Genomic DNA, 27,280 nt, shown 5'->3' on the forward strand with positions numbered 1-27,280 from the left:
ACAGCGAGAGGGGCCGAGACGCTAACGAGGCAGCGGCGGAGGCTGAGCAGCAGGGTCAGGTCAGCGGACCAGGGACCTGGGCGAGTGGCAGCAGCGGCGGCGGCGGCGGCGGCGGCGGCCCGGGGGGTCAGTACCAGGGCGGCTCGCACGCTCGGGAGGAGGGCGTCCTCTCCCCTAGCCCTGGTCTCCTCGGATGCAGCCGCACGTTGGAAGGGGGAGGGGGCGGGGGCGTGGAGGTCGCGGCCCTGTCTGGTCAGGTCCGGTCGGCAGGGCTGGAGTCCGGCCATCTCCTCCGAACCCCGATAGCCCAGCCCTGCCCTCCCCAACGTCCCAGGCTGAGGGGAGCCGGTCCCAATTTTCCTCCTGATGAGCCCAGGCCCGGAGCGCGGTGGCGCGGGCCCGCCCCCTCCCGGACCCCATCCCCGCTTAGCCAGGCACGCGAGGCGCTCGCCGGCGACGGGCTCCGCGTCCCCGCGAAGGCCGAGATTTCTTTTTTTAATTGGGGAGTGGGCGTTGGGATGCGCGTTTCTGGCCTGACTGAAATCCTGAGAGAGGCTTGCCCCTCCTGGCCTCCATGAGGGTCCTCGGAAGCGAATCCCTCCAACCCATCCTGCCCAGGCCCGGCCCCGCCACTCCCCACCCAGGACGGTGGGACCGGCGGCCGTAGGGGTCCCGGCCTGCGCCCGCGGCAGAAGGGGCTGCGCGCTCGCCGTGGGCACTGGGAGGTGGACACGTGCCAGCCGCCGGGCCCTGCGCGAACTTCGCTCGCCCGCTCTTAAGGCAAAGGGTCGTCTTCTGTTTTTAGTTTAAGTGAAATCTCCCAGAGAAAACGAAGACAGAAAGGGAGCCCCTTTTTGTGAAAAGCATGCTGTGTTGCATTTTTCAGATTGGTGCTGCAACGTACATGGGAGGGTTGTGTATTATATGTGCGCGTGATTTTGCAAGAGTTTCAAAAACGGTTTGCTGAAGTCCCTATCACCCATCTCGCCGAGTCCTTGTGGGAACTGGCTCCATAGCCAGCAACAGTGTACTATCTACAGATAATTAAAACAATTAAAATTGCAGCTTCGTGTAGATAACAGTCACCACCTGTTTTTATTTATGTTTTTACTGTTGAGTTTGAGAATTTTGGCATTCTTGCTAACGAGGCTTTTTAGGAAACCACCATATATACTTAAAAAAAAACAACAACAAAAAACCAGTGTCGATGTGTTGTAAATTTAATTATTGGTGTTTATGCCTTTGATCTTCCTTCATTATAGGCTGTTAAATTCTTTAATATCTCAGCAGGCCTCTTTGAATTATATTTTGATTGGTTTTTCTGTTGTAGTAATAGTGGCTAAGAGTGTAAGAATAAATGGCACTTTGATATTTTTTGTGGTGCTCACTTTTGCATCATTGTGGTTAAGTAAATACTTTTAGCCTGAACTTGAAAAAGTGTCAGAGTGGATTATCAGTATTTCAGGAGATAGATTTTTGGAGGGAATTGGGTGGGAGGCCGAGAACCTTTTAGGGAATGTCTTGGCAGTTGAAGACTTCTGAGCCTGTATTTCTGTGAAACATGTTGGAAGACTGAAAACGATGTTTAATTTCAGGCTTAATTTTAACAGATGTACAGTTTTTTTTTCTTATTGAAACAATTTTGTATTTTAGTATGAAGGATGGGTGTTAAAATTTTTGGTTTACATTTTCTTAAATTTGGGGGCAGAGATCTCAAGGGTTGTTAAGTAAACGGGAGAAAACCTATTGCTTTGAAGAGAGTGAAAACAAGGAACATATCTTGATCCTTCTCCAGATGTCCATGTTGCTATCAAGTGTGACTTGAGTTCTTATTGCATTATCATTGCCTGAAGACTAGGACTTCTTTTTTTTTTTAATGATTACTTAATAAGAACAAACATGGTAAATACAGATGATAGCCATTACCTGATAATTTTCTTTGCCCAACTGAATGTCTTCTGTATAATAGTAAATAAATATTTTTTTTTTGTTTGGAAAGCAGTACTGAAGAGTTTGTTATAACAATAGGAGTCTGTGTTTTAATAAGCTTTTCTCTTTTAACTCTAGAAAAGAATATTCCTGTGATAGACTAAACTTTGGTATTGTGCAAACAGTGTTGGATTTAGAACGTTTAAGTTCTAACCTTGGTTCTTCCACCGAGCAGTCTTCTCTGTGGACAGATCACCTGCCTTCTCAGAATCTGTTTAGTTGTGTGCAAAGTGGAGTACCTACCTCAAGATTGTTCTGAGAGGTACATGAAATAATGCCTGTAAAATTCTCTTTGAATTATAAAGACCTTTGTAAACATCAGTTATAATCACTTCATTTCCTTTATTAGCTATGTTCTGCACAAAGCATTTTCTCAGATTATACTTGCATCAAGTATGAAAGAGACTTTAATGTAACTGTAGTGTAAAAAACTCATGTGACATTTTCACTTCACTGTAACATATAATGTATATACAGAAATGAAATAGATATGGCATTTTCAGCCACAAAGGACACTAAATGTTTAGATTTGCAAACAGTTTTTGTTTACATATCTATGTGTGTCTCATATATATGTTCAAGCGTTTTTTTCCTAAGTCCAGAGTTTGTGGGAATTATGGTAGTAAAAGGTATTTACATAAAATCGCATGTCTTTTATTCTGAATAGAATTGGAGTGATGTCACTATTTTGTTAATTTCTGAAGCAACACGATAGCATCTTAGTAGCCAAAGGATTATATCATAGTAAGAATTTATGATTTTAACAAAAGGTGTGTGTTTATATTTGCTTTATAAAATAATACTTTTTTTCTGGAGAAAAGGGCTATAAGCTTATAAGATATTTAAATAGTATATATTGAGGAATCTAAAAGTCAGTTTCACCTTTGAGTTCCAGTAGGCATCATGTATCATTTTAAAATAACATTTACTGTTGGTTATGTTATATGAGAAAACTATGCTTTTTTGTAGTTTCTTATCTCCATTAATGTATGCATTTTATGTCTTAAAAGAAGAGCACACTGCTAGTGAAAATTATTTTAAATGATTAGGAGGACTTAGATGTAACCTATACTACTTATTTAAGTCTGTAAACCACTATTTGAAAAATCTCCAGATAAATTTTGAAATCATATTTGCCTTCTGGCAATAGTTCACATGAAAGTATGTTTTGATAGTCTTTCAAATAACACTGAATTTATATCATTAAGTTAATTGTCTAAATACAAGGTAATTGATTTCATCAAAATCTTCCAGCATTAGTAATTTTTAAGTCATTTTGAAATTGAGGTCTAAAATACTGAGATGCTTAATGTCATTGTACTTATTTCCTTTTAAAATAGGTAAGATTAAGAAAATGCATTTTACAGATTATAAAAATAATACTTTTGTTATGGAAAATAAGTTAAAACGTTTTTCCCAATCTCAAAGTTGTATAACAGTAATTACAGATATTTAGGTGATGAAATGATAGATATGTCTGCCTTGAGATATGTTGTAGAGTGAAAAACAACAGTTCCGCGATATTCTTCATTAATCAAAACTCTATTTGCATTTTGTTGTAGTACTCATAACTTATTGATAGCAAACTATCCAATATTTATTTATATTAGATTAATTATGAGGCCTGTTACTCCTAAAAAAAATGTAAGCATGTGTATACTCCTTTAACTTGAAATAAACATGTATAGCAATATATTTTAATTCCAAGTTAAAAGGTGTAGTGTGGCACATTGAGAAATACGGGCTTTTTTGGGGGTGGGGGACACATAAACTTATTAAGAAGATTGAAACCAAATGTTATTTAGGGTAAGATATCTTCAAAAGTGAAGTGAACTGTTTTTTTAAAAAATGGAATTACGTGGTAGATTTTTTCCTTAGTGTTATTAAGTAAATTGAATTTACCTTAATTATGTCAGTTTGGGGGAATATTGAAACTTTGTTTTTTCTTTTTAAAGAAATAGATCCCAAAGGAAGACTTCCATTTGGTAATTCAATCATTGCAAGTGAAATTAAGAAATAATGGATGTAGAAAATGAGCAGATACTGAATGTACACTCTACAGGTAAGTATTAGTATTTTAAACCTTGATTGTATTATGAGCAAGTATCAGGCCATATCATATTTTATGAAAACCTGATATTAAAACTGTCTTTACTTTGCCCTAGCTGGTGTGGCTCAGTGGATTGAGCACCAGCCTGTGAACTGAAACATCACCAGTTCAATTCCCAGTCAGCGCCCATGCCTGGGGTTGTGGGCCATGTCCCTAGTTGGGGCTAAGTAACCAATCGATGTTTCTCTTTTCTCTCCCTTCCCTTCTCTCTAAAAATAAATAAGTAAAATCTTTTTTTAAAAAACTCTTTATTTAAAAAAAAACATGTTATTCATGCTACAAGGAAATAGGTCATATTATTTTTAAAATTAAGTTTGTGATTCTTATTTTCATAGAAATTCATTGCATGTCCCTAATTTTCTCTCTCTCCTTCCACATCCCATACATTCTTATTTATACTAAATATAATAAACTATTGTGCAAAATGGGGAAGAATAGTGAACTTGCTCATTAATATTTTTGTATGAGCTAGGTAGTGATTTCTATAACATAAAGTACTGTTTTTTTCTAACTAATAATTTATATTTTATAAATTACCTGTGGATATTTTCTCTTATTTCTTATTGTGCTTTAATAGTACATTATTATGCAGATGGTTTTTTGAAATAGATAGCCAAATGCTGAGTAACTTCAGACAATTTAAAATGTATTTCTACCTTTCAGAATAATCTTTGTAGAGAGTTAATTAGGATTTTCAAATATTCTGAATAGTGAGAACTTTTCATATTGGTATGTTTTAGATAATTGCTTACTTTTATAATTTTATTAATAATTGAAAGGATCATTATTTTTTGTAATTTAAATATATTTATATTTCACTTTTTAATAATATAGCTTCAGTTTTTCAGAAGACTAATTCATTGTTGTGTATGTTGTATAATTTTCTTTGAGCAGACTTTGAAGTTGAAACTTCTTTGCCATTTTGTATTTAAAACCTAATTTCAAGTGTGCTAGAAAATTATTGAAAAAATTATAAGAACTAATGATTATTTTGGTGCTGCTATATACAATAGTTATATGAGCACTATACTTATTTTTTAGGGTTATAAATGGGCATCATGTACCTCCTTCATTGAGGTGGGGATGGTAATACAATTTAAGAATGTATTTTACACATAGATAACTGTTTCTTTAAAATATGTTATACATATTTAAAACGTATTGAGGTAACAGTGGTTAATAATATTACATAATTTTCAGGTAAATGAAATTATAGTTCTATATCTGTATACTCTTTTGTGTATTCTTCACCTAAAACCTAGTTTCCTTCTGTTTACATATTTGACCCCCTTCACCCACTCAATCTTGCAGCACCCAGTTTCCTGTCTGGTGGCCACCGTTTTGTTGTCTGTATCTATGAGTTTTTTTTGTTTGTTTTGTTTGTTACTTTTTGTATTATATTCCACATATGAGTGAACTCATATGGTTTTCTCCTTTTCTTGTCTGACTTATTTCACTTAGCCTGATACTGTCAAGATCCATTCATGTTGTCATAAATATCAATGTTTCATTTTTTTATGGCTGCGAAGCATTCCATTGTGTGTGTGCATACACACACCTGGTAATTGCTTCATTTCTGAACTGCCTGGTATGATAGCCACTCACAGTTGTGAGTACATGAACCACAGGGTTGATTGCTGTATTACTATTTTTAATTATTTATTTGTATTACAACTGTAAATGTACTTTTGCCCACCCTTACATTTGAAAAGATATTAATTGAAGAAGAAAAACTCAGGTGTGGGAAATATGTTTAAGTGAATACTTGAGTACCTTAAGGGACAGTATAAAGCATTTAATATACTTCTAAGTTCTTTATCTTCTGGATGAATTTGGTGGTTTGCCTTAATGGTAGAATAATGAAAAGCAGTATGTTACAGGCAGATATTTAATGCTTCCTTCAACCACTCCATTTAATTGGCCTGAGCTCTGGTCCTTTTCCTTCTTAATCTTTTGCTTCCCTCTCTTTACATCCCTGCTTTGTTCATCCTTTTTAGCTGTCACCACTCTGCTGTACTCTAGCTTTGTATTTTCTATGATTATAGTCATCTGAGATTCACATGTGGGTTTGAATCCTGACCACAATCCATTTTAGGTATGTAACTTTCCTATGAAACATTTTCCTTCTATAAAATGAGGATGAACATCTTCATTATAGAGTTTTGTGAGGATTATAGAACCGTGTATGTGAAGTGTCTAGGTATCTAGTTAAGGTAACAATTGTGACGATAATGACAAAAGACGTAGTAGTACTCCTGTGATAGTTACAATGACTGTTACGATGGTATTGCAAACTCACCTTCCTAATGCTGGCTGTCTTTCCTAGTCTAAAAGCTATAAGATATCATTTTACTTTCCTTGAATCTATTTTGTTGAAAAGCTCTTTATTTTTTTGGCTGAAAGTGTTACTTTCTTATTTATCCCAGAGTTACTACCCTTTTGACTGCTTTACAGCAGTATTTTCTTAGCTGGTCTCCCACTTTATACTTTAACTTATTTCTAATGTATTCTGCATCCTTTTGCTAAACCAGTTCCCCCATTAGGTCAGTAGATCAGTAATGCTCACATACCGGCATATCATATTTCCCTTCTATGGTACCAGATCTGAGTTCTGACCATTTGAATGTGGAGTGGTCAGCAGTTACTCTGGTGTTGTAAGTAGGGGCAAAAAGATCATAAGGGACCTTAAATTACAAGGTAATGCATTTATATTTTATTTTGACCTAGTGGGAATACCTTCAAATGGTTTTCAGTGGGAGAATGTTTTTAGAAAATTAGTTTCCATGCATTGTGGAGAATGGTTTGAGTACCAAAAGAATGAAGAGTGCTTTTGAAACTAATGAAATAATTTGACTCTATTTAATGTTCATAATGTTTTTGATTGCCATGATGTTTCTTCCTAAATTTAATATGTTTTGTCAAGAATTATTAAGATTTTGCTCTGGCTGGTGTGGCTTGGTTGGTTGGGCATGGTCCCGTGAAGTAAAAAGGTCACTGGTGGGATACATGCCTAGGTTGGGGCAAATGCCTAGGTTGCGGGTTCAGTCCCTGGTAGGGGTAGGTATGGTTGCTTTGGAGAGGAAACCAATTGATATTTCTCTCTCATATCAATGTTTCTCTCCCTCTGTTTCTCCCTTCCTTGCCCTCTCTCTTAAAAAAAAAATTAAATATTTTAATACATTTATGCTTTTTTTAAGGTTGACTTAAAAAATATTTTCAACATATTAAAACATGCTGAAGCTCAGATACATAGACTTGACACTTCCTGATTACATTTAGGAATATTTAAAACCATCCGAGGAGTTCAACTCTGACCTGGGTTAGCCTAAATGAAAAAAAAAACCTCAGGCGTAGGGGTGACTAATTTAGTAGCTTTCTGACTTATCGTGGTACAGTTTTTCAGAGCAAAGGTGAGTATTTTTGTCATTTGATCTGCACGGACATTTGATTTGATAGTATGAGGATACTCTGTTACGTGCTGAGGATAAAAAGAAGTAGGTTCTCCTTTGAGGCTTATTACTTATTTGGAAAAGCAGGACTGTGCTGTAAAAAGAAATACCGTGGTTTTGGTGATATGGTTAATGAGTGGTATATGAGCATTAGTTTTATTGTGGATAGAGTTGTTAGGAAAGTTTCCCTTGACCTATATCCTCAAGGATTTTGGTAACTAAAAGAGTAGTGAGGATGGCATTTTAAGCAGGAGACTCTTGGGAACTCCAAATATATTTGCTGTCTTTCAGGGGATAATGTACGGATCTTATATAGGCTGGGAGATTTTCAGAGGATGGTTAAGTTTGAAGAGATGAATTAGGACTTTGACATGATGGCTTTGAGAGCAAGCTTATTTTTGAAAGCAATGAACAGTTCAGCAAAATAATCATGTGATCACTTGTTTGCCAGATTAATATTTCCTAAGTATCTGTAATTAATCATGAGATACTTGGCAAGTGATTTAGATACCTTCAACCTTCGTTTCTTTATCTGTATAAATGATATAATAAATAGTTCTCACACTGTGGGTAAATGAAAAAGTGCCAACACAGTGCCTGATAAATAGTATTAGGCATTCTGTATGTATTAGTTTATTTCTCTTCTCACAAACCTTCTAGTCTTATATCATCAATTGCTTAGCTCTCTCAGCTCATAAAGTCTAAAGGTTTTATATTTAGTGTTAATGTTTAGATTGTGTGATCTAAACACACGAGATAACATGCTTTCAGTAAACTTTGGTCATTAAAATTCAGCCATGGCTGGTGTGGCTAACTGGATTAATTGCTGGCCTGCAAACCAATTCGTTGCCAGTTCAATTCCCAGTCAGGACACATGCCTGGGTTGCATGCCAGGTCCCCGGTTGGAGGCAAAACGGATCGCTGTATCTCTTGCACATTGATATTTCTCTCCCTCTCTTTCTCCCTCCCTTCCCCTGTCTCTAAAAATAAATAAATAAAAATATTTTTAAAAAATTCAATGTCTTAGTCTACTTTCCATGATAATGCGAAAAATAATCTATTTAGTTGTCATTTATTAGACTGAACCATATAAAATTGCCAACATGTGACTGTTGCTGAATATACAAAAATGGTAATTTCATGTCATTCAACCTAAAACTTACGATATATTGGTATAACAGTAGACAGTTAAAATACTTAGACATTTTTTTCTTTATTTTTCTCTTTAAGATCCTGATAACTTAAGTGACTCTCTCTTTTCTGGTGATGAAGAAAATGCTGGGACTGAGGATATAAAGAATGAGATAAATGGAAATTGGATTTCAGCATCCTCCATTCATGAAGCTAGAATTAATGCTAAGGCAAAAAGGCGACTACGGAAAAACTCTTCCCGGGACTCTGGCAGAGGCGATTCAGTCAGTGATAATGGAAGTGAAGCCATTAGAAGTGGAGTAACTGTACCAACTAGTCCAAAGGGAAGGTTGCTAGATAGGCGATCCAGATCTGGGAAAGGACGGGGACTACCAAAGAAAGGTATATACCACACCTAAAGATGCAAGGGGAAAAAATACTGTGTGGTTCTTGCACTACAGTTGCCTTGTTCTGAGAATGAGAAAAATTTAAACAATGAAAATGTAAGGTTTTGTGGTTTGTATATATTTTTTACATAGTACTAAACTGAAGATCATCCATTTTTTAAGTTGAGCCTTTTTTTCTTGTTTCAATAGCTTTAATGTTCTTGAGCGGAACCTAATTATTTCCAGCAAAATAGCTCGGTACTTGTTGGTTTCAGAACTGATCAAACCTTGTACTTGCTGCATTTTTATGAGAAAAAAATGGTTCAGCACTCAGTGCTTGCTCACCACTTGGCACACCTGTCTCGCAATGAAACAGGTCCATGTGTCAACCTCACGGTAGCTTGTGAACAGTTCAGTACTCGGGTTTCAGTACTCATCATGATTTCTGCAGCAAATTAATTATGAGTACTGAGATACCACTGTACACACCGATGTTTTTTACAGTTATGAATTGTGCATGTACTCTCTAATTTTGCTTGAAAGAAGTAGGGTCAGGAATTCATCATACCTATTGTCTAATGAATCAATTAATGTCCGTTCTGAAGAATACATAATATGTATAAATTCATTAATACTTTATTTTAATGATTTCATAGACCTGGTTCTGAGTTTTCTATAGCGCTGTTTATCTTGGGTCCTGGAGTGGAATTGTTTCACTGCTTCATCTCCAGTGCTTGGAGTAGACACTAGTAATGTAGGTAGTTATATCTTTGTTGAATGAATGGTCTGTTGGCTTTTGTCTGTGGTAGGATTTTGATACAGTATGATGATTTCACAAGCTCGTGAATGGCGGGAGCTTCAATTTATAGCCTAGGATTCTTGCAGAATTTTTTTTGTCATGTGTCCAAAATTGTTATTCTTGTTGAATGGCTCTATAGCCATTGGTTGGATCAAAATGAAACTTAGTTCTCAGATTCTCTTTTGCTCTGGTGGCAAGGATTATACTTTGAATATAAAATAAAAACCTCCCCAAAATATTGATGATGCTGTAAACTTCTTTAAAAATAGTATTTTGAGACTTACAAAAACATTTCATTAAGTTTATGTAGAAAAGCAACTTTGAAAGTTGGATTTGTTAAACTTCTGGTCAACTTGTATATAGTAGAGAGAAATGAACAGTGCTATTAATGCTTAAATAGCTATTGTAATAGTTTTAACATTACTAGTTACAAAGTATAGCTTAATATGTACTTTTATATCTAAAGAACATTTGACTTTAAAACATTTGATGGTGGTCGCTCTGCTTCTTTGCTAAATAATTTCTACTGAATTTTCTGTGCTGCATTTTTACTGGCTCAGTATATTTTTGTTTTGGTTTCAAGGAATGCCAAATAAAGTTTAGAGCTAACCTGGAATATCACGTTCTTTGAGGTCCCTGATAGAGCTATTTTTCTGATCTTTGTTTTGTTTTGTTTTTGCTTTTATTGGAAAGCAGCTGCCTTTTTAGTTTTAAGCTATTTCAACTTGATGTTTTGAAGTAGGTTATAAAATACCTAATCATTACTGAAAAGACAGTGATCTGAATAAAAAAAGGTTTAAAGTATAACTCAACTGGGAAAAAACCTAAAGGAATTAAAACACAGTGTTTTAGCTGTTACTTTAATTAACATCTGAACATCTAGAATTATTTCAAATTTTCATTGCAATTTATGAACTGTGAACTTTGTTTCTCAATTCAAAACTTTGCAGGTGGTGCAGGAGGCAAAGGTGTTTGGGGCACACCTGGGCAGGTATATGATGTGGAGGAGGTGGATGTGAAAGATCCTAACTATGATGATGACCAGGTATCAGTGTTTTTGCTTTTTAAATATCCAGTTAAATACTTACAAAACTCTTTTGGTCTCATGTTTGTAGTTTATTCATGACATTTGTCAAATCATATGCGCCATATTTTTAATTGATAATTGTCATATTTGTGATTATGTATACTAATGTGTGTATATGACTTATGACTATATATGTATATACATACACATATCAGTGTATTCATGTAAGTCATAAACAGTTCCTTCAGAATTTTGGTTAATTTTGGATTAGGAAAACAAGATAACTGATAATAATGTTACATAATTTTCATTTGGTTTCTAAAGTGAGTCAGAAGTAGATCTTGACAAATTCACTTAGGATTATTAAATTGAGCATTTTTCAATAAATTCTTTTGAGTTAATGTAATTTCTGTAGTAATAAGATTTGAGACTATATTCTTTTGAATATCATGAAAGAGTTATAGATATTATGCTCCTTTTAAATATTGCTGTTTAGGAGGGTAAATTTGGTAATTTTGAAATGGGGATCTTTTTCTAGGGATGTTGCTGAGAATGTAAATTTTTAATAGATTTTCTAATGATTTTATATATATTTAACTTTTTACTGGAAAATTTCTTACTTATACAATAGTAGAATAGTATAATGAACCTGCTTGTACTCATCTTCCAGCTTTTACCAACTTTAATAATTAATAACTCATGGCCAATCTTTTTTCATCCTGTACTTCCATTTACTCCTGTTGTGTCTATTTGTCCCCACCCCTGACTCCTCACCGCTCTGGATAAAGTACTATCTGTATGAGACGTGGTAATTAAAATTTTAGACGGGAGATTATCAAGGAATATGTTAGGTTGTTTTTATTGTGCATTTTTCATATATGTACTTAACTATTTTAACTAATAGTTGGATAAGGAAATATTTCTAAGAGAACATGAGAAAATATATTTTCAAACCAGTAGAATTCAAGTAGTGTAGAAACTTTGCCAAATATTCTCGTTTTAATATGTACTTTCAAGTTTATGTTGTTAGATGGAAGCCAGTCACAAATTGCATATTAATATTTCAGGGATTTTTGCGTAAGAGAAGGGGGATACTTCTTTTTGAAATTTCAGTTTAATAGTGCTTTTCCTTAGAGAATATTTTGGCAACCACAACATAGATTTTTGTTAAAGGGACATCATAAAGGCTTTGGTTCCTGCTTCATTTTTTTTAAGTGAAGTTTTAATGAAAATACTAGATATGGTAAGAAACTATTGCTTTTGATAATTAAAGGATTGGTTTTGTGAGAGAGAGAGAGAATTAACAGAAGATATGGGGCATTGGAAACCAGTCATATTTGCTGTGGTTAGTGGTTCTAATCTGTATATTGGTTTGTTATGTTTAGATTTTTTAAAAGAGCAGTGAGAGATCCTATTTTTATATGTGATCAAAGCACGTAGCATGTCTTCTCTTCCAGAACTGGGATTACTAACCAATTGGAATATAAAATTATAAAACCATTTCAGTTTTTCCAAATATTTTGCCTATTAATTTATAACTCTTTCTCTTCCTTTCCTTCCCAGGAGAACTGTGTTTATGAAACTGTAGTTTTGCCTTTGGATGAAGCAGCATTTGAGAAGACTTTAACACCAATTATACAGGAATATTTTGAGCATGGAGATACTAATGAAGTTGCAGTAGGTTTAAAGTGGCAATTATAATTTATTTCATGTAGGAGGGAAAACACTGTTAAAAGCAAAACATCATAGCTAGAATGATCTTGGGTTGCTGAATAAGTTTAAGAATTTTCTTTTTTGCCATGGTAGGGTAGTTCAGATACTTAGAGCATTGTCCATATATGCAAAGTTTGTGGGTTCAGTCTCCACTCAGGGTACATACAAGAAGCTACCATTGGCCCTGACTGGTGTAGCTCAGTGGGTTGGGTGTCATCCTGCAAACTGAAAGGTCACTGGTTCGATTCCCAGTCAAGACAAGAGTCAGGGCACATGCCTGGGTTGTGGGCCAGGTCCCCTGTTGGGGGCGCATGATGTTTCTCTCATATATCAATTATTTTCTCCCTTCCCTCTCTCTAAAAATAAGTAAATCTTTAAAAGAAGCAACCAATGAAAGCACAAATAAGTGGAACAACAAATCGATGTTTCCCTTCTCCCCAACCCCTCCACCCCTTTTACACTTACTAAAATCAATTAAATTTTTTTTTTATATAAATGAATAAGAAATGGAGTATAATTTCATGAATTTAGATGAATTTTTACCGATTTGGGATCTGATGAGGGCTATGTGCCATTTCCTTCTCTGAAAAATGACACAATATTTTTATAACTATATTTTTATAATTGATAGTTTATACAATATATTTTTAATGATTTCAGGACATTTATGGATCTTTTGAAGTCTCTTCAGGGATCTCAGTTAAAAGTGCCTGACCTAGTTCCTTTTTTTTTTTTTTTTTTTTTTGACATTCACTTCAATGCTTAAGATTAGGGTGAAATTTGTCATTGTATTCTGTCCAAAAAAAAGAGAACACAGATAAAGATTTGAAAAAAGAATGTATTCAGAAACCGAGAGAACAAATGTGATAATTTGTTATGGGAGCATTTACTGTGTTATGAATTTATCATAAAATAAATCTAAAAGGGCAAAATAATTGGTCTAGTTATTAGGATTGCTGACTTAAAGTAATAAAATTGCAACTCAGAGAAGACTTTGATTCTTTTAATTCAAACTGGGCTTTCTTGATTTGTTTGATACCATGAGGCTTGATATCTTTGGATTTGTAGGGCTTGACTATGAAACCAGTATTTGTTTAGTGCATTCCATGTGGAGAAATTAATAATAGGTGATTCCTCCCCTTTTGGAGCGCATGGAAGGAAACGATATATAAGCATTAAAATATAATGTGAAACACTGTATTACAGAAGAAGAATTTAAGTGAGTACTGTGAGGGCAGGGACTGTTGAAAACCTCTTCCCTATGTAGCATGGGATCAGTAGTATGCTATGTGTTTGTTAGCTGAGTAGTACTATGAGCAAAGTGTTATGGAAGCATAAAATGGAGAGTAATAGAAGAGATGATTCTGAGCTGCCTCAGGATAGTTAGGAGTTGGCCAGGGTTAGTTGGTCGGAGAGGGTTTTTTAGGAAGGAGGAGTATTGTGTTTAAAGGCAATGATTTAGCTGTTCAAGTCCAATCCAGAAAGATGAAGTAGAGTTGGACGAGACAATTAACAAGGACACCAGTTAGGTGCTTGTGAAAATAGTACTGACACCCTTTTAGTAGTATACCATGATTTAAATATTCTGAGGCAACTTTAAGTAAAAAGAAAGGTACCCCAAGTACTGAGTTAGAATTTAGCCTGTGGGATCAAAATGACTATATTCCACGTCCAACTTGGTTACTTCAGCTGTGTGCCCTCAGCAAACACTTGATATTTCTGTGCTTTGTGTATGAGTATGGGGTTGCACTACCTCCTCTCAGAGGGTTGGTTGGTTGAGTATTAAATAAGATAATATAAAAAAAAGTGGCTGTTATAATGCCAGATACATTACAAGAAGTATTAGATGCAGGAAATTTTAACATTATTCCAACATTTAAAACAATTATCCCACTTAAAAACAATGGCTTAAGATCTCATTTTAAACTTTATATGGCAATATAAATTTTTGCAAGAAGAAAGCTTTGAGGAAGAGTATGAACAGCTTATGAGGTAAAATAAATTTCTCCATAAATGCTTATAAAGTAATATTTTTAGAAATATTATTAATAGATTATGAAATAGAGGATTAGTTAATGCCTAACACCAAACTTAGTAATATGTGGTTTAATAAGCCATTTTAGGTATAATTCATATTTTTTTAAAGATTTTATTTATTTTTAGAGAGAGGGGAAGGGAGGGAGATGGAAGGAGACAGAGGGAGAGAAATGTCGATTGGTTGCCTCTCGCAGGTATGCCCCCAACCAGGGACCCAGCCGCAACCCAGACACATACACTGACTGGCAACCTAACTGGTGACCCTTACGTTTGCAGGCCGGCACGCAGTCCGCTGAGCCACACCAGCCAGGGCGTAATTCGTGTTCTTGAGTTCAGTGATATTCAGATGGTTAATGCTTGACAAAGTGGGTCAATATGTAATTTATATGCAGAATAAGATATATGTATCCTGTCCCTCAAAATATGACTGCTTTTCTGATTATTCCAAATGGGGAGAGGTAAGGATATATCAAATCCTGATTATTCAAAAATAAAATACTTTCTTTAAAAAAATAGGAACTGCTGAGAGATTTAAATCTTGGTGAAATGAAAAGTGGAGTACCAGTGTTGGCAGTGTCCTTGGCATTGGAGGGAAAGGCTAGTCATAGAGAAATGACATCCAAGCTTCTTTCTGACCTTTGTGGAACAGTAATGAGCACAAATGATGTAGAAAAATCATTTGATAAATTGTTGAAAGATCTACCTGAATTAGCATTGGATACTCCCAGAGCACCACAGGTATGTGTGATTTTTCTTGATCATTTTCTTCCCCCACTACCATTGCAATTATAGAAATAATACATGCTCCCAGGAAATTTTAGTAGATGAAAGAGGAAAATGTGACCCGTATTTCCTACCACACCAAAATGGCCCTTTATATTATAGTGTATTTTTCCCCGAGCTTCCCCTGTCAACATAGTTTTCATACTATAATCTTACATCCTGCTTTCCCCCCAATGCTCGGTATAGTTTTTAGGTCATAGTTTTTTTTTGCTGTTTGTAAATTCTCTATTATATGTAGTTAAATGGTTTTATGATCTGGGATTTTCAAAAAATGTAGATTGTTGGTATTGAGGATTGCATTTGCCTAATGTTTGTTATAAAAGTAATCATAAGTAAGATTGTTCCCTTTTGTAGCATTTTGGGGAAATAATTAGAAAATTCGTGGTTCATGCTTCTGTTCAGTTTTCCGTTCCCAAAATCTTATTAGATTTAATTAGATTTCTTAGATTTATTACATGCTAACATTATTATATGACTTTCTGACTTGAAATTAAAAATGTGTGAACTTGTTGCTGTTTACTTGACAAAGTTTTAAATCAAGGTAGGAACACTTTACTTAACCATTAATTGAAGAAAAAAGTATAGGTAGCTTAATTCCTAAATGCTGTTTCTATTTTATTTTCCTATGACAGACAGTATAGTCTGTGTAAGTTACTGAGCTGTGATTCAAACATGGACTTTTTTTATACCAATACCCATATTTTAGAAAATGATTACATAAGTTCATATTCATTATAGAATTTTTGAAAAATAAAGAAGAACCTAAACCAGGGATGTTCAACCTTTTGGCATCTCTGCGCCACACTGGGAGAAGAAGAGTTGCCTTGGACCACATATTAAATACATTGCGACATGTAATCACAAAAAAAATCTCAAAATGTTTTAAGTAAATTTGCGATTTTGTGTTGGGCCACATTCACAGCCATACTGGGTTTCATGCAGCATGTGGGCTGCAGGTTGGGCACCCCTGAAACAAAGGTAACAGGCTAGCAAAAAAAATCACTGTTTACATTTTGGTGTTAAATCTTCCATTCAACTTTCTGTGGGTATAAATGTGTGGTTTTTATATAGTCTTATGTTTTTTATTTTAATAAAAAATGGAATCATACTGAATGTGCTGTTTATAAACTTGATTTTCCTTACACCATAAAATGTAAATATATCTCCCCGTGGCCACATAGTGTACTATCCTTATATATTTACCATTTAACCATACCTGTATTGATGGATATTAAAGTTGTTTCTAGTTTTTATAAGAAACAATGCTATGAATATACTTCCAGGTAAGTTTCTACACAACTTCTCACCATAGATAAATTCCTTTAATCAGGTTTTTTGTTGTTTTTTTTTTTTTGAGAAAACCTAGTCCCATTTATTTTTGCCAGAAGAGAGGCTTCTTTTGACTTTATGTATTTTTGATCACATACTGTTTCAGGCGTTGCATAAGGTTTCAGGGATTCAGTAGTGAGCAAAACAGATGTGGGCCCGCTCCCTATGGCTCTTAACTTGAAAGTTAAGATGTGGGAGTATGTGCCAAGTATAAGTAATAGGTGCTGAATGGGTGTCCTTTGAATATTACAATCTGTTTTAGGTACTGACTGGTTGAACTCAACCAGTCGTTGTCATTTGTGTATTTAGAAATTGTATCCTATAAAGGTTTATTATAAATTTTTTTATATAACTTTTTTTTTCTTACTATAGTTGGTGGGCCAGTTTATTGCTAGAGCTGTTGGAGATGGAATTTTATGTAATACCTATATTGATAGTTACAAAGGAACTGTAGATTGTGTACAGGCTAGGTAAGTAAATTAATTTTCTTACTTAGAATTTGAAAAGAGGGGAAAATTTTACAGGATTCTGTTGAAATGACACATGAATTAATTAGACATTGTTAACATCTATTTGTCATTTGTATTCTCCCCCATTAAAACAAAATAGAGAAATTGTTGGCCTGATAAAAAAGAAAGAACAAATAATACTGTAATACAGAAATTCTGGGTTTTAGCTAAACCATTAGCTATCTTCATGTCAAGCCACTCATCTCTGGGCCTTAGTTTCATTATTTATAAAATGAAAGGATTGAACTTCGAGTGTTCTTTAAGGTCCTTTCAGGTTTTAACTTTCTGTAATTATTTAATGTTCTAATAAAATGGACAGTATTAACAACGAAGCCCCATTTCAATTTTATATTTCTCTGCTATAGAAATCTTAAATAATGTTTTTTACACTTGCTCTGTGGTATTAATTATAACCTAAATGTGATAAATGGGAGTTATGCTATATGATTTTAAAAAACTATCTGGAAACTTAGATTGGGACATAGCCATGTCTTAGGTATTTTTAGGTGTAGATGTTCATTTTCTAGGACTATTTTAAGTCATAGTGGAATGCCTCTGGTGAGAAGGCATGGATCTAAGTAAAAGTTTTATGTGAAATGCTCCTTTTCAGTGTAGATCACTTATTTTGTGATAACATTTTTGTTGACTGAGAAATGGAAAAATAAGAGTATGAGAATATTAATATGAGAAGCAACTTTTAATTCTGCTCCCAACTTTTTATTTTGAAAAATTATTTTTTAAAAGACTTGAATTTTACAGGTTTCTTTTTTCAAATTTATCCATGATATGGTTAACCTGAAGCATGCCCAAATGTAAAAATTAAATTAATAATATTATTGTTACTATTGTTTTTGTAGAGCTGCTCTGAACAAGGCTACTGTGCTCCTGAGTATGTCTAAAAGTGGAAAGCGCAAAGATAGTGTATGGGGCTCTGGAGGTGGGCAGAAGCCTGTTAATCACCTTGTTAAAGAGGTAGCTATTGGTTATTATCTTTAACGGAATTTATATGTATTCCTCTAAGGAAATAAACTGTGCCCTCTAGCTGGTATTTTTGTGGACACAAATTAAGTCATCCTTACAGCTGCAAATGGAAAATTGGATAATCTTTGTATATTAGCCTTTATACCCGTTTGCTATAAATTCTACAGTAATTATATAATTGTTATTAAATTTGTATGGTTTCCTTGACTTGAAAATGAGATGGTGTTAAAAGGGATTTTAAGATTAAGAAAGCTGTGTATAAACTGCAAAAGAATGCAATGAAGTCTTTTATATTGGTATTTTAAAATTTTCAAATATTGTTGAAATAAGACTATTTTGTAATTATCCATTTTTATGTGAGCAGTTTGAAACTAGATAGTCCCAGATTATAAATTATGAACACTAGGGTAGATTTTTGTAAGGAAGTTCACTATGTATGCCATCCTTTAAATGAAAGAGTAATTAATTTATTACATTAAAATGCCAGTTTTTTCTCTAGATTCTTTTTTCTCCTGGCAGTAAAGTGATGATTTATGTCAAAAAATCAAAAAAAATTTCAAGAACCAAAAATAAAATTTAATCTTATTTGCAGATTTTAAAAGAAAATTAGAAGATTCTAATTCATGTGCTTCTGATTTTACATTGTAATCTTTACGTGTGGTTATAGTTTTGATATTTGATAAATTTCTTAATGATATGTATACCTTATTTGTGTGTTAAGGAACTTAAAGTCTAGTTAAGAGCTTTGACCATTTGTGCTTTCATGTGTGTTAAGGTAGATGAGTTGTTCGTAATACCATGATTGCAGTATCTTTTTTTTTTTAAATAGTTATTAGAACAGTTGAGGTACAATAACAATCAAGATACCAGGGCAGTTGGGCAAGAAATTGAAATAAAAGGCACTTGGGTTGTGAAGGAAATAAAATTGTCTTTGGTCCCAGTTGACATGATCTGTATAAGGAAAACGAAAAGAATCCTCCACCACCACCACCACCAAAAGCAAAAATCCAAACTATTAACTGATAAATAAATTCAACAAGGTAGCAGGATATAAGATCAATATACAAAATCCAGTTTTACTTCTGCACACTAACAATAAATGACGTGAAATGAAATTAACAATTGCATTTACAATAGCATAAAAAGATGAAAATAAGAATAAACTTAAAAAGGAGTGCAAATTTTATACACTGACACTGCAAAAACACTGTTGAAAGAAATTGAAGGTCTGAGTAAATAGATATCCCATGTTTATGGATTAGGAGACAATATTAAGATGGCAATACAGATGGTCCCCAATTTGGGATGGTTTGACTTAATGATTTTTTTTCCTTTTTGTGGTGTGAAAAATATATGCATAAGTAGAAAGTGTACTTTGAATTTTGATCTTTTCCTGGACCAGCACTATATGCTGTATGATACTTTCTTGTGATTCAGCATAGCGGAAGCGAGATGATTTTGCCTAACTGTAGGCTAACGTAAGTTGTTCTGAGCACATTTAAGGGAGGCTAGGTGTAATTAAATGCATTTTTGACGTAATATTTTCAGCTTATGAGGAGTTTACTGGAACATAACCCTGTCGCAAATCAAGAGATATCTGTACTCCCCAAAATCAGTATTTTGAGAAACTCCCAGACTATTTTATGGCGTGAATTATCTTGACAAAAAATGATCAAGATAAAAATTGAAATAAAAATACGTACTATTTCAGTTTGACATCTATTGGTTGGTTGCCTCCTACATGTGCCCTGACTGGGATAAAACCTGCAACCTAAGTGTGTGCCCTGATTGGGGACTCAAACCCACAGCCTTCTTCTGGTGCATACGATGATGCTTGACCAACTTAGCCACCCAGTCAGGACCAACATTTAAATACTTTTTACATAACAAAGTTTAAAAACTACATAATATAATTTAAATAATAAATGTATTATTGAGTGAAAATGTTATTGAAATGACATGCTTTAAACATTTACTTTTCTAAAGCATAATAGAAATTAGGGTGTATTCTGTTAATCAAATTTTACTTTACCTTTTATGAACAACATTATAGAAGTGTGAAATATGAAGTAGAAAATACATCAGATTATTTTATTCAGTTAGCCGGCATTGTACATCAGCTAGGTGCAAAGGTGATTTTTAACAGGCAATGTGTAGGGAAGAACATTTGTAGTTGACATTCTCATGCTGAAAAACTTCCCCCTTTGGATCTATAGGCGTTTTTGTTTAAATTTGAATGGGCAAGACAAGATTTGCCTCTTTAGGTATATGTAAGGCCTGTCCAGAAGGTATCCGTCCATGTACTATGAAAAATAAGAGACATTATTGAAGATTAAAGATGCCAGAAACATCGTACATAGGAAGACACCTCAGTCCCCTTCAAAGTCGGCACCTAGGGACCTCACACAGTTTTCCTAATCACCATTAGGTGCCTCGTTGTATTTTCCTGAATCTCCTCGATGGCCTGATACCTCTTCCGTTTCAAAGGTGATTGTAGTTTTGGGAAAAGGCAGAAGTTGCAGGGTGCCAAATTTGGGCTATAGCAGGGCTGAGTCACCTGGGTGATTTGCTCTTTCGTCAAAAGGTTTTACATGAGACGCGGTGTATGAGTGGGCGCAGTTGTTACGATGAAGCTGCCAATCACCAGTTGTCCACAGCTGCTGTCTTCTGAATCGCCCAAATAGTTTCTGTGGAGGAATGTTCAAGCTTAACGCAAAATTTGATGCAGATTGATTGCTCTGTTTGCTCAGTCATTGTGAATGTGACAGCTACACAGTACACATGCTCACTCAGTAGTGTCTATTGCCCCCACTGATTAGTTGAGTGAAGTCATCATTGTTCACTCATGCACAGTCCAGCCCATGCTCTTTGGCTGCTACCTTACATTGATGCCCTGGAAACTTCTCGTTATGTTAACAATGGCTGGACCTTTTCTGGACAGACCTCATAAAACTGGAAACTGAATGACTGATGAATGTTTTAGATCATGGCTTCAAATCCTTGGTTGTCGAGGAAAGTATATAGAATTCTTTGTCCTGTATAGTAAAGCTCTGATGCTTCATTTTGTAGTTTCCAGTGCAATATTAAGGTCATCTTGATGGAAGTGAGAGTTTGTGCCACTTTGAAAGTTCATTCTGAGACTTTCAGTTAGTGCCCTCTAGTGGTATTTAAAATCCTTTCTTTCACAGGGAACATTGAGGAATTATGGTTACAGCTTCAGGCCATGTACAGCTTAAGTCTACTCAGAAATTTCAGTGATTATTAAGACACGCTGGACCATTTCATTTTCTCCATAATTATGAACCATTTAAAAATTGAGGACTTTTTTAAGTATGAAAAAATTCTATTATGATAGTGTCAAGTTTATGTGTTCTTAACAGCTGTTTGTAACCTATTTTGTCATTTATTGTAATCTATTGATAAGAGGGTAAATAAATCTTTTGGGAAAAGCACAATTTTTTTCAAAATCAAATTCTAAAGCATCTCAATTTTTCAATTTAATAGATTGATATGCTGCTGAAAGAGTATTTACTCTCTGGAGACATAGCTGAAGCTGAACATTGCCTTAAGGAACTGGAAGTACCTCATTTTCACCATGAACTTGTATATGAAGTAAGACTACTTTGACATTCCAAACAGAATAATTGTGTTTTATGCACTACAGTGACTTAATGCTTGTTTAATTTTAATATACATCTATCTTTCTTTTTAAAAACATTAATGGAGAAAGTTATTTTTAAATTGTTATGGTTATAGTTATGTATTAGAGAAAAAGGATCTGATACATTTTAGGAGCAATATCTTCTATGAATTAATAATCAAAAATGCATTCATTCATTTATTCAATTTTTAGGCCATTGTAATGGTTTTGGAGTCAACTGGAGAAAGTACATTTAAGATGATTTTGGATTTATTAAAATCCCTTTGGAAATCTTCTACCATTACTGTAGACCAAATGAAAAGAGTAAGTGTAACATTATTTCAAACACTTCTAAGGCTTATGCCTTAAATATATAATGATTGAATAAAGATTATGAATTGTTAATGAAATTTTACTTTATATGTTTAGTAGTATTATGTCTGTAGTATTTTTTTAATGGCAGTGTTTATGTTTGAATCTCCTGCAGCCATTTCTTGGAGAGTATTGGGTTTTTTTTAACCTGTTTTTAAAAAATGTGATTGTGTGTTCTTCCTCAATGTCCTGTTTCTAAGATATGGTAATTTCTTGGTATCTAGAAACATGAACATTAACAAATTACTTTAAAGTACCTAATTTATTCCTATTTAGAATTGTACATGCATTGCTATTAAAATGTTGGTGAGGCTCTTTTTACTTTTTAAAAATGTAGTAAATGTACAGGGGTGGGCAAAAGTATAGGCTTATAGTTTTGAGTATGTGAAAGTTTATTTTTGTACTATTTATTTGTATTGCATCTGTAAACCTTTTGTCTACCCCTGTTTATAGAGAAGTTAGCTGGGGGGAGAAATGTGTCCAGTATTTGATGTCTGCCTAAAGATCTTTTGAGAGAACAGTTTTAAATAACACTCTATTAAACAAATGTACCTATTATCTGTACTTCTCAAGGTTCAGGTCTGACTTCAGTCTTGCTATTGGAACATTTGGCCTTAACTATAGCTTGATGACAGTGATGAGTTATATGGCATCATGTATGTTATATGGGCTAATAATTCTGTATACAATTTCATTGTTTTAGGGTTATGAGAGAATTTATAATGAAATTCCGGACATTAATCTGGATGTCCCATATTCTTACTCTGTGCTTGAGCGATTTGTAGAAGAATGTTTTCAGGCTGGAATAATTTCCAAACAACTCAGAGATCTTTGTCCTTCAAGGTACTTTATTTATTATTTTCTCAACCTAAAATACCAGCTGAAGTGCTTAGGAAGGCTAAGCTAATTTTCTGTCATTCCAGTTCTGTTGGAAAAATAATACTATCATTCCTGGAGCCACTCAATAATGAAAATCATCTGTTTTGTGTTTATAGAGAAAAATAAAACTCCCCCTTGTTTATTTTGCCCCCTTGTAAATCTAAAGAGAACTACTTCATAAAGTCACTGGAAGGAAACTGATTTTGTGGAGCAGTTCTGTGTACCAGGCTCTGTTCTAAGTAGTTTAAATATTTCTGTGTAAATATTATCATCAATAAGATGAGAAAATTGAAGCTCAGGAAGTTGTAATATACTTTTTCTAAGGCTGCATGTGGTAGAGGCCACCAAGGTAGAGGCCAAGGATGAATGCAGACTTTTCTAGCTTCAAAGATCTAGATCATTCCTACATTCCATGTTGCTTCCTTTTGCTCTACCATAAAATGGAGAACTGGCGCTGATTGGATCTTAACCACTAGAAGGTGTATGTGAGAGTCTTTGGAGGTAATGTATTGGGTTGGCCAAAAAGTCTGTATGGTTTTTCCTGTAAAATAACACCTTTTTCATTTTCACCAGTAACTTTATTGATTTGGATATTTTGAGTATGTTGGCTATCTCCTGCGTGGACTAACATCGAGTGTTCTCAATTTAGTGTCTCGATTTGATCACTATCAACTTCAACTGGTCTACCCAGCTATGGAGTGGAGCATAGTCTGGCGAGAAATCTCCAGCACAAAGCTTTGCAAACCACTTTTGACACGTTTGATCAGTCACAGCACCTTCTCCAATACACTGCACAAACAATTTTTTGTGTTTCAGTTGTGTTTTTATCTTTTTTTTTAAAAAAAAAGATTTTATTTACTTATATTTTTCGAGAGAGGAGGAGGGAGGGAGATAGAGAGGCAGAGAAATATTGAAGTATGAGAGAGCACGATTGATTGCCTCTCACCTGCCCCCAACTGGGGACCTGGTCTGCAACCCAGGCATATTCCCTGACTGGGAATCGAACCGGTGATCCTTTGATTCGCATACTGGCACTCAGTCTACTGTGCCACAGCAGCCAGGGCTGTTTTTATCTTTCTTGAAATAGTAAAGTATTATATGCCGAACATGTTTCATATTTTCTCCCATCTTCAATCAATATTAAAATGGCTACACAAAAATTCAGATTTTCATGTTTTTTTTAAAATGCACAACTGTCATAATACAGTCTAACAAGATTGTTTCGAATGATGTTAAAGACTACTGAGCGCTCCTAGAGCCATGTTACAGAAGAAAACAAACGAACTTTTTTGTCAACCCAATATTTGTTCTACTAGGATCTAACTTTTTAGTAATAGCTAATTTTCTAATGTTGGTCTGTTTTATGTACATTGTAAGTTTTTACAATTTTTATCAAAGAATATCTAAGCTTTGGATATTTTTATTTAAGTGTATTGTGAGTGTCAGAAAAATACTTACTGGTAGTATCCTTTGTTCTAGAAAATAGGAGCCATTAAGAGAGAAGGAAAAAAAGATAACAGTCAAGACACAGTTAATGCCTTTGATGAAAATGGTAGATCTCTACTCGATAATGCCACCCTTTATGTACTGATGTGCCAGGTGGTATTCATCAGTAAAACTGTCTATTTAGGCACGACTTCTTGCTACTTACTGTTTTTGTTCCCCTACTTGGTCTTCTTAATATGATAGTCTTTATGTTCATGAAAATATAGCTAGTTTCTTTCACTTAGTATGAAAAGGGGTCAACACCTGGGCACTGGCTTTTTAAAAGTTCCAGCCTCCATTCAAAATTTTAACTGGTTATTTCTATTGTGGCTTTACTCTAAAGTATCATTTCAAAAGATACCTAAACTTTTTATGTATCTCATACCATAGAACTTTGAATTTTTAGCCTCTTTTTTTTTATTTAGGTGAAGTGCACACTTGTGTGTGATCTTAAATGCTTTTGCGTGTTGGTGTAGGGTCAGAGGATAAGGGCTAATTCTTCCTAAGCTCTGTTTTCCACTTACTGCTTTAGGCTGCTGGTCAACTATTTCTCCTGGGCTGTTGCTACTACACATAGCTAGAATGTGGTTACAGTACAGAGCAAGGCCACTTGAGACTGAAATAAGAAAAATTCCAAAATGGGGCATAGAGTAGAATTAATTTGATTCTGATTCTGATTCACTTTTTCACATATTCAGGTTACAGCTTTTCTACATAGGAAACATTTTTTTAAAAAACATTTTACATGGATATTTTGATAGGTTCCTAGCTCTAGTTTGCATAAATCCAGATTATGTTGTTTCCTATTTGGCTTCCTGTTTAGTTTTCAAATAATACTAATAACATAGTAGATACAAATATTAAATTTCTAAATAACAAATGTTTACTTTATAGTTTAACTTTTTTACATGGCTCCCTTTGTTTGAACAGTGAACTTCAATAATTAAGCTTTTAGTCAACTAAAAAATGCTCAGATTAACAGTTTATTTGATATGCTATACCCTAGGATATGTAACAAGGAAAGAGGTTTTCAAAAGATTTAGAGGCACACTGGCTTTTTAAAAAGACAACAATAAAACCTTTCAAAACTAAATGAATAGCCAGGAAATACCAAGTTTTGAGTTTTTTAAATTGACTGTAGTCAAAATTTGTATCTGTTTTCATGTTTATGTTTTTTGCATTACAGGGGCAGAAAACGTTTTGTAAGTGAAGGAGATGGAGGTCGTCTTAAACCAGAGAGCTACTGAATATAAGAACTCTTGCAGTCTTAGATGTTATAAAAATACATATATATCTGAATTGTAAGAGTTGTTAGCACAGTCTTTTTTTTTTTTTTTTAAGCACTTGGGTACAAGGCATTTCTGAAATTTTATAGACTTTAAGGGGAATTTTTAAAGGAAGTGTTTTTCTTTTTTCTTTCTTTCTTTCTAAATTTCTATTTTCTTTGTTTTGATGGTATAAAGGAGGGACAGAAAAGTAACCACTTCTTAAGTGGAATATTCTCATAAGCTACCTTTTTTAAGTGCCATGTTTATGACCTAATCATTCCAAGTTTTGCATTGATGTCAGACTGCTACTCCTTTCTTTCAAGGACAGTGTTTTTGTAGTAAAATCACTGGTTTATACAAAGCTTTATTTAGGGGGTAAAGTTAAGCTGCTAAAACCCCATGTTGGCTGCTGCTGTTGAAATACTGTGCTTTGGGATTTAAAAAAAAGTTATTTGTCTCAAAGAATTTTAAGAAAATGAGTTAGTCGTGAGATTTATTCATCTTTCCAGGGAACCTAATGATTGGTCTTAAAAGACTAGACAGTTAAGTAAATGGTGGCTGGAACATCTTATTTTTCTACAAAACTGGAAAAGTGAACCTGGTTCTAGAAGAATGTATGACACAATAAAACATATGAAGCAGTGTTGATTCTTCATTGGGAGTACATTTATTTTAAGTTTAAAAAAAACTTTTATTTCATGCAAATTTTATATAAGGGGGGTAGTATTTGGACCTAGAGAGTTTAAACCTTGACCCTTAAAAATTTATTTGCTGCTGTTTTTTTCTGCCATTTCTTGTTGGCGAATCGTTTCTTGTGCTGCTTGCTGCATTTTCTCCAGTTTTTCCAGAGTCAGAGATTTTAAGGGTAAAAGTTTGGGTTTACACAGCACCATTGTGGTTATGTCTTCCACAGACAACTGACCTAAGTTTAAAAAGAAATAAGAATTACTTTGATTGAGATAACCTAGTTGTTTGGTGGTTTGGATTTGCAGGTAGAATGAATGTCTAAAAACTTGATCCATTGTTAATGAAAATCTCTTGTTTCTCATAGTTTACCCCTGTAACATTTCAGTGTATTAAAAAAAAAAATTTAATGCTAAGGAGTTCATGAGGAAGATATGTTTTGAAATTTCCTCCTAAGATTCTAAGCTACCACAGGACACATAACTTTTTGTTGTCAGATGTTTAATTTGAAAAGATACGGGAGAAATGCAGTGCTTAAAGACACTTGCATAGTGCCTAAAAATTATTCAAATTACTAAATGCTTAACTGAAATCTTCAGCATTTCTTACTATTGCTTGATTTAGCTTTCTTTTTACCCACATTCAGATCTTATTTAATATTAGATTATTAAAGAGTTCTTTTTCATTGAAAATTTCGTATTGTAACCTG

General features: G+C 34.4%; 2 protein-coding genes across 5 annotated transcripts in view; one reads left to right on the forward strand and one right to left on the reverse strand.

Moving 5' to 3' along the window:
• On the forward strand, positions 1–26,544 carry PDCD4 (programmed cell death 4). Of its 2 annotated transcripts, XM_054581502.1 has the most exons (13): positions 2–126; positions 2,068–2,251; positions 3,945–4,051; positions 8,779–9,081; positions 10,815–10,909; positions 12,455–12,568; positions 15,158–15,379; positions 17,126–17,223; positions 18,120–18,234; positions 21,748–21,855; positions 22,097–22,207; positions 22,959–23,098; positions 25,806–26,544. In XM_054581502.1, exons 3-13 carry the CDS (start codon positions 4,009–4,011, stop codon positions 25,864–25,866), a joined length of 1,410 nt encoding a protein of 469 aa, XP_054437477.1. In that variant the 5' UTR covers positions 2–126; positions 2,068–2,251; positions 3,945–4,008; the 3' UTR covers positions 25,867–26,544. The 2 variants fall into 2 exon arrangements, with proteins under 2 accessions (XP_054437478.1, XP_054437477.1); XM_054581503.1 differs by lacking the exon at positions 2,068–2,251 and having other exon boundaries at positions 1–126.
• Positions 26,514–27,280, reverse strand: part of BBIP1 (BBSome interacting protein 1) — a 13,542-nt gene continuing 12,775 nt past the window's right edge. For all 3 annotated transcript variants that reach the window (XM_054581504.1, XM_054581506.1, XM_054581505.1), the window contains one exon: positions 26,514–26,809. In XM_054581504.1, coding sequence (XP_054437479.1) covers positions 26,652–26,809 — 158 coding nt within the window. In that variant the 3' untranslated portion in view covers positions 26,514–26,651. The remainder of the gene's footprint in view (positions 26,810–27,280) is intronic.

Source organism: Pteronotus mesoamericanus, unplaced genomic scaffold (assembly GCF_021234165.1).
Source record: "Pteronotus mesoamericanus isolate MK-2021 breed Mesoamerican mustached bat unplaced genomic scaffold, CSHL_Meso_final contig_657, whole genome shotgun sequence".
NCBI lineage: Eukaryota > Metazoa > Chordata > Mammalia > Chiroptera > Mormoopidae > Pteronotus > Pteronotus mesoamericanus.

Coding starts and splice junctions, on each gene's coding strand:
- PDCD4 (XM_054581503.1), top strand. CDS start 4,009: ATGGATGTAGAAAATGAGCAGATACTGAATGTACACTCTACAG. Junction 4,052..8,778: donor ACTGAATGTACACTCTACAG/GTAAGTATTAGT, acceptor TTTCTCTTTAAG/ATCCTGATAACTTAAGTGAC. Junction 22,208..22,958: donor CTGTAGACCAAATGAAAAGA/GTAAGTGTAACA, acceptor TCATTGTTTTAG/GGTTATGAGAGAATTTATAA.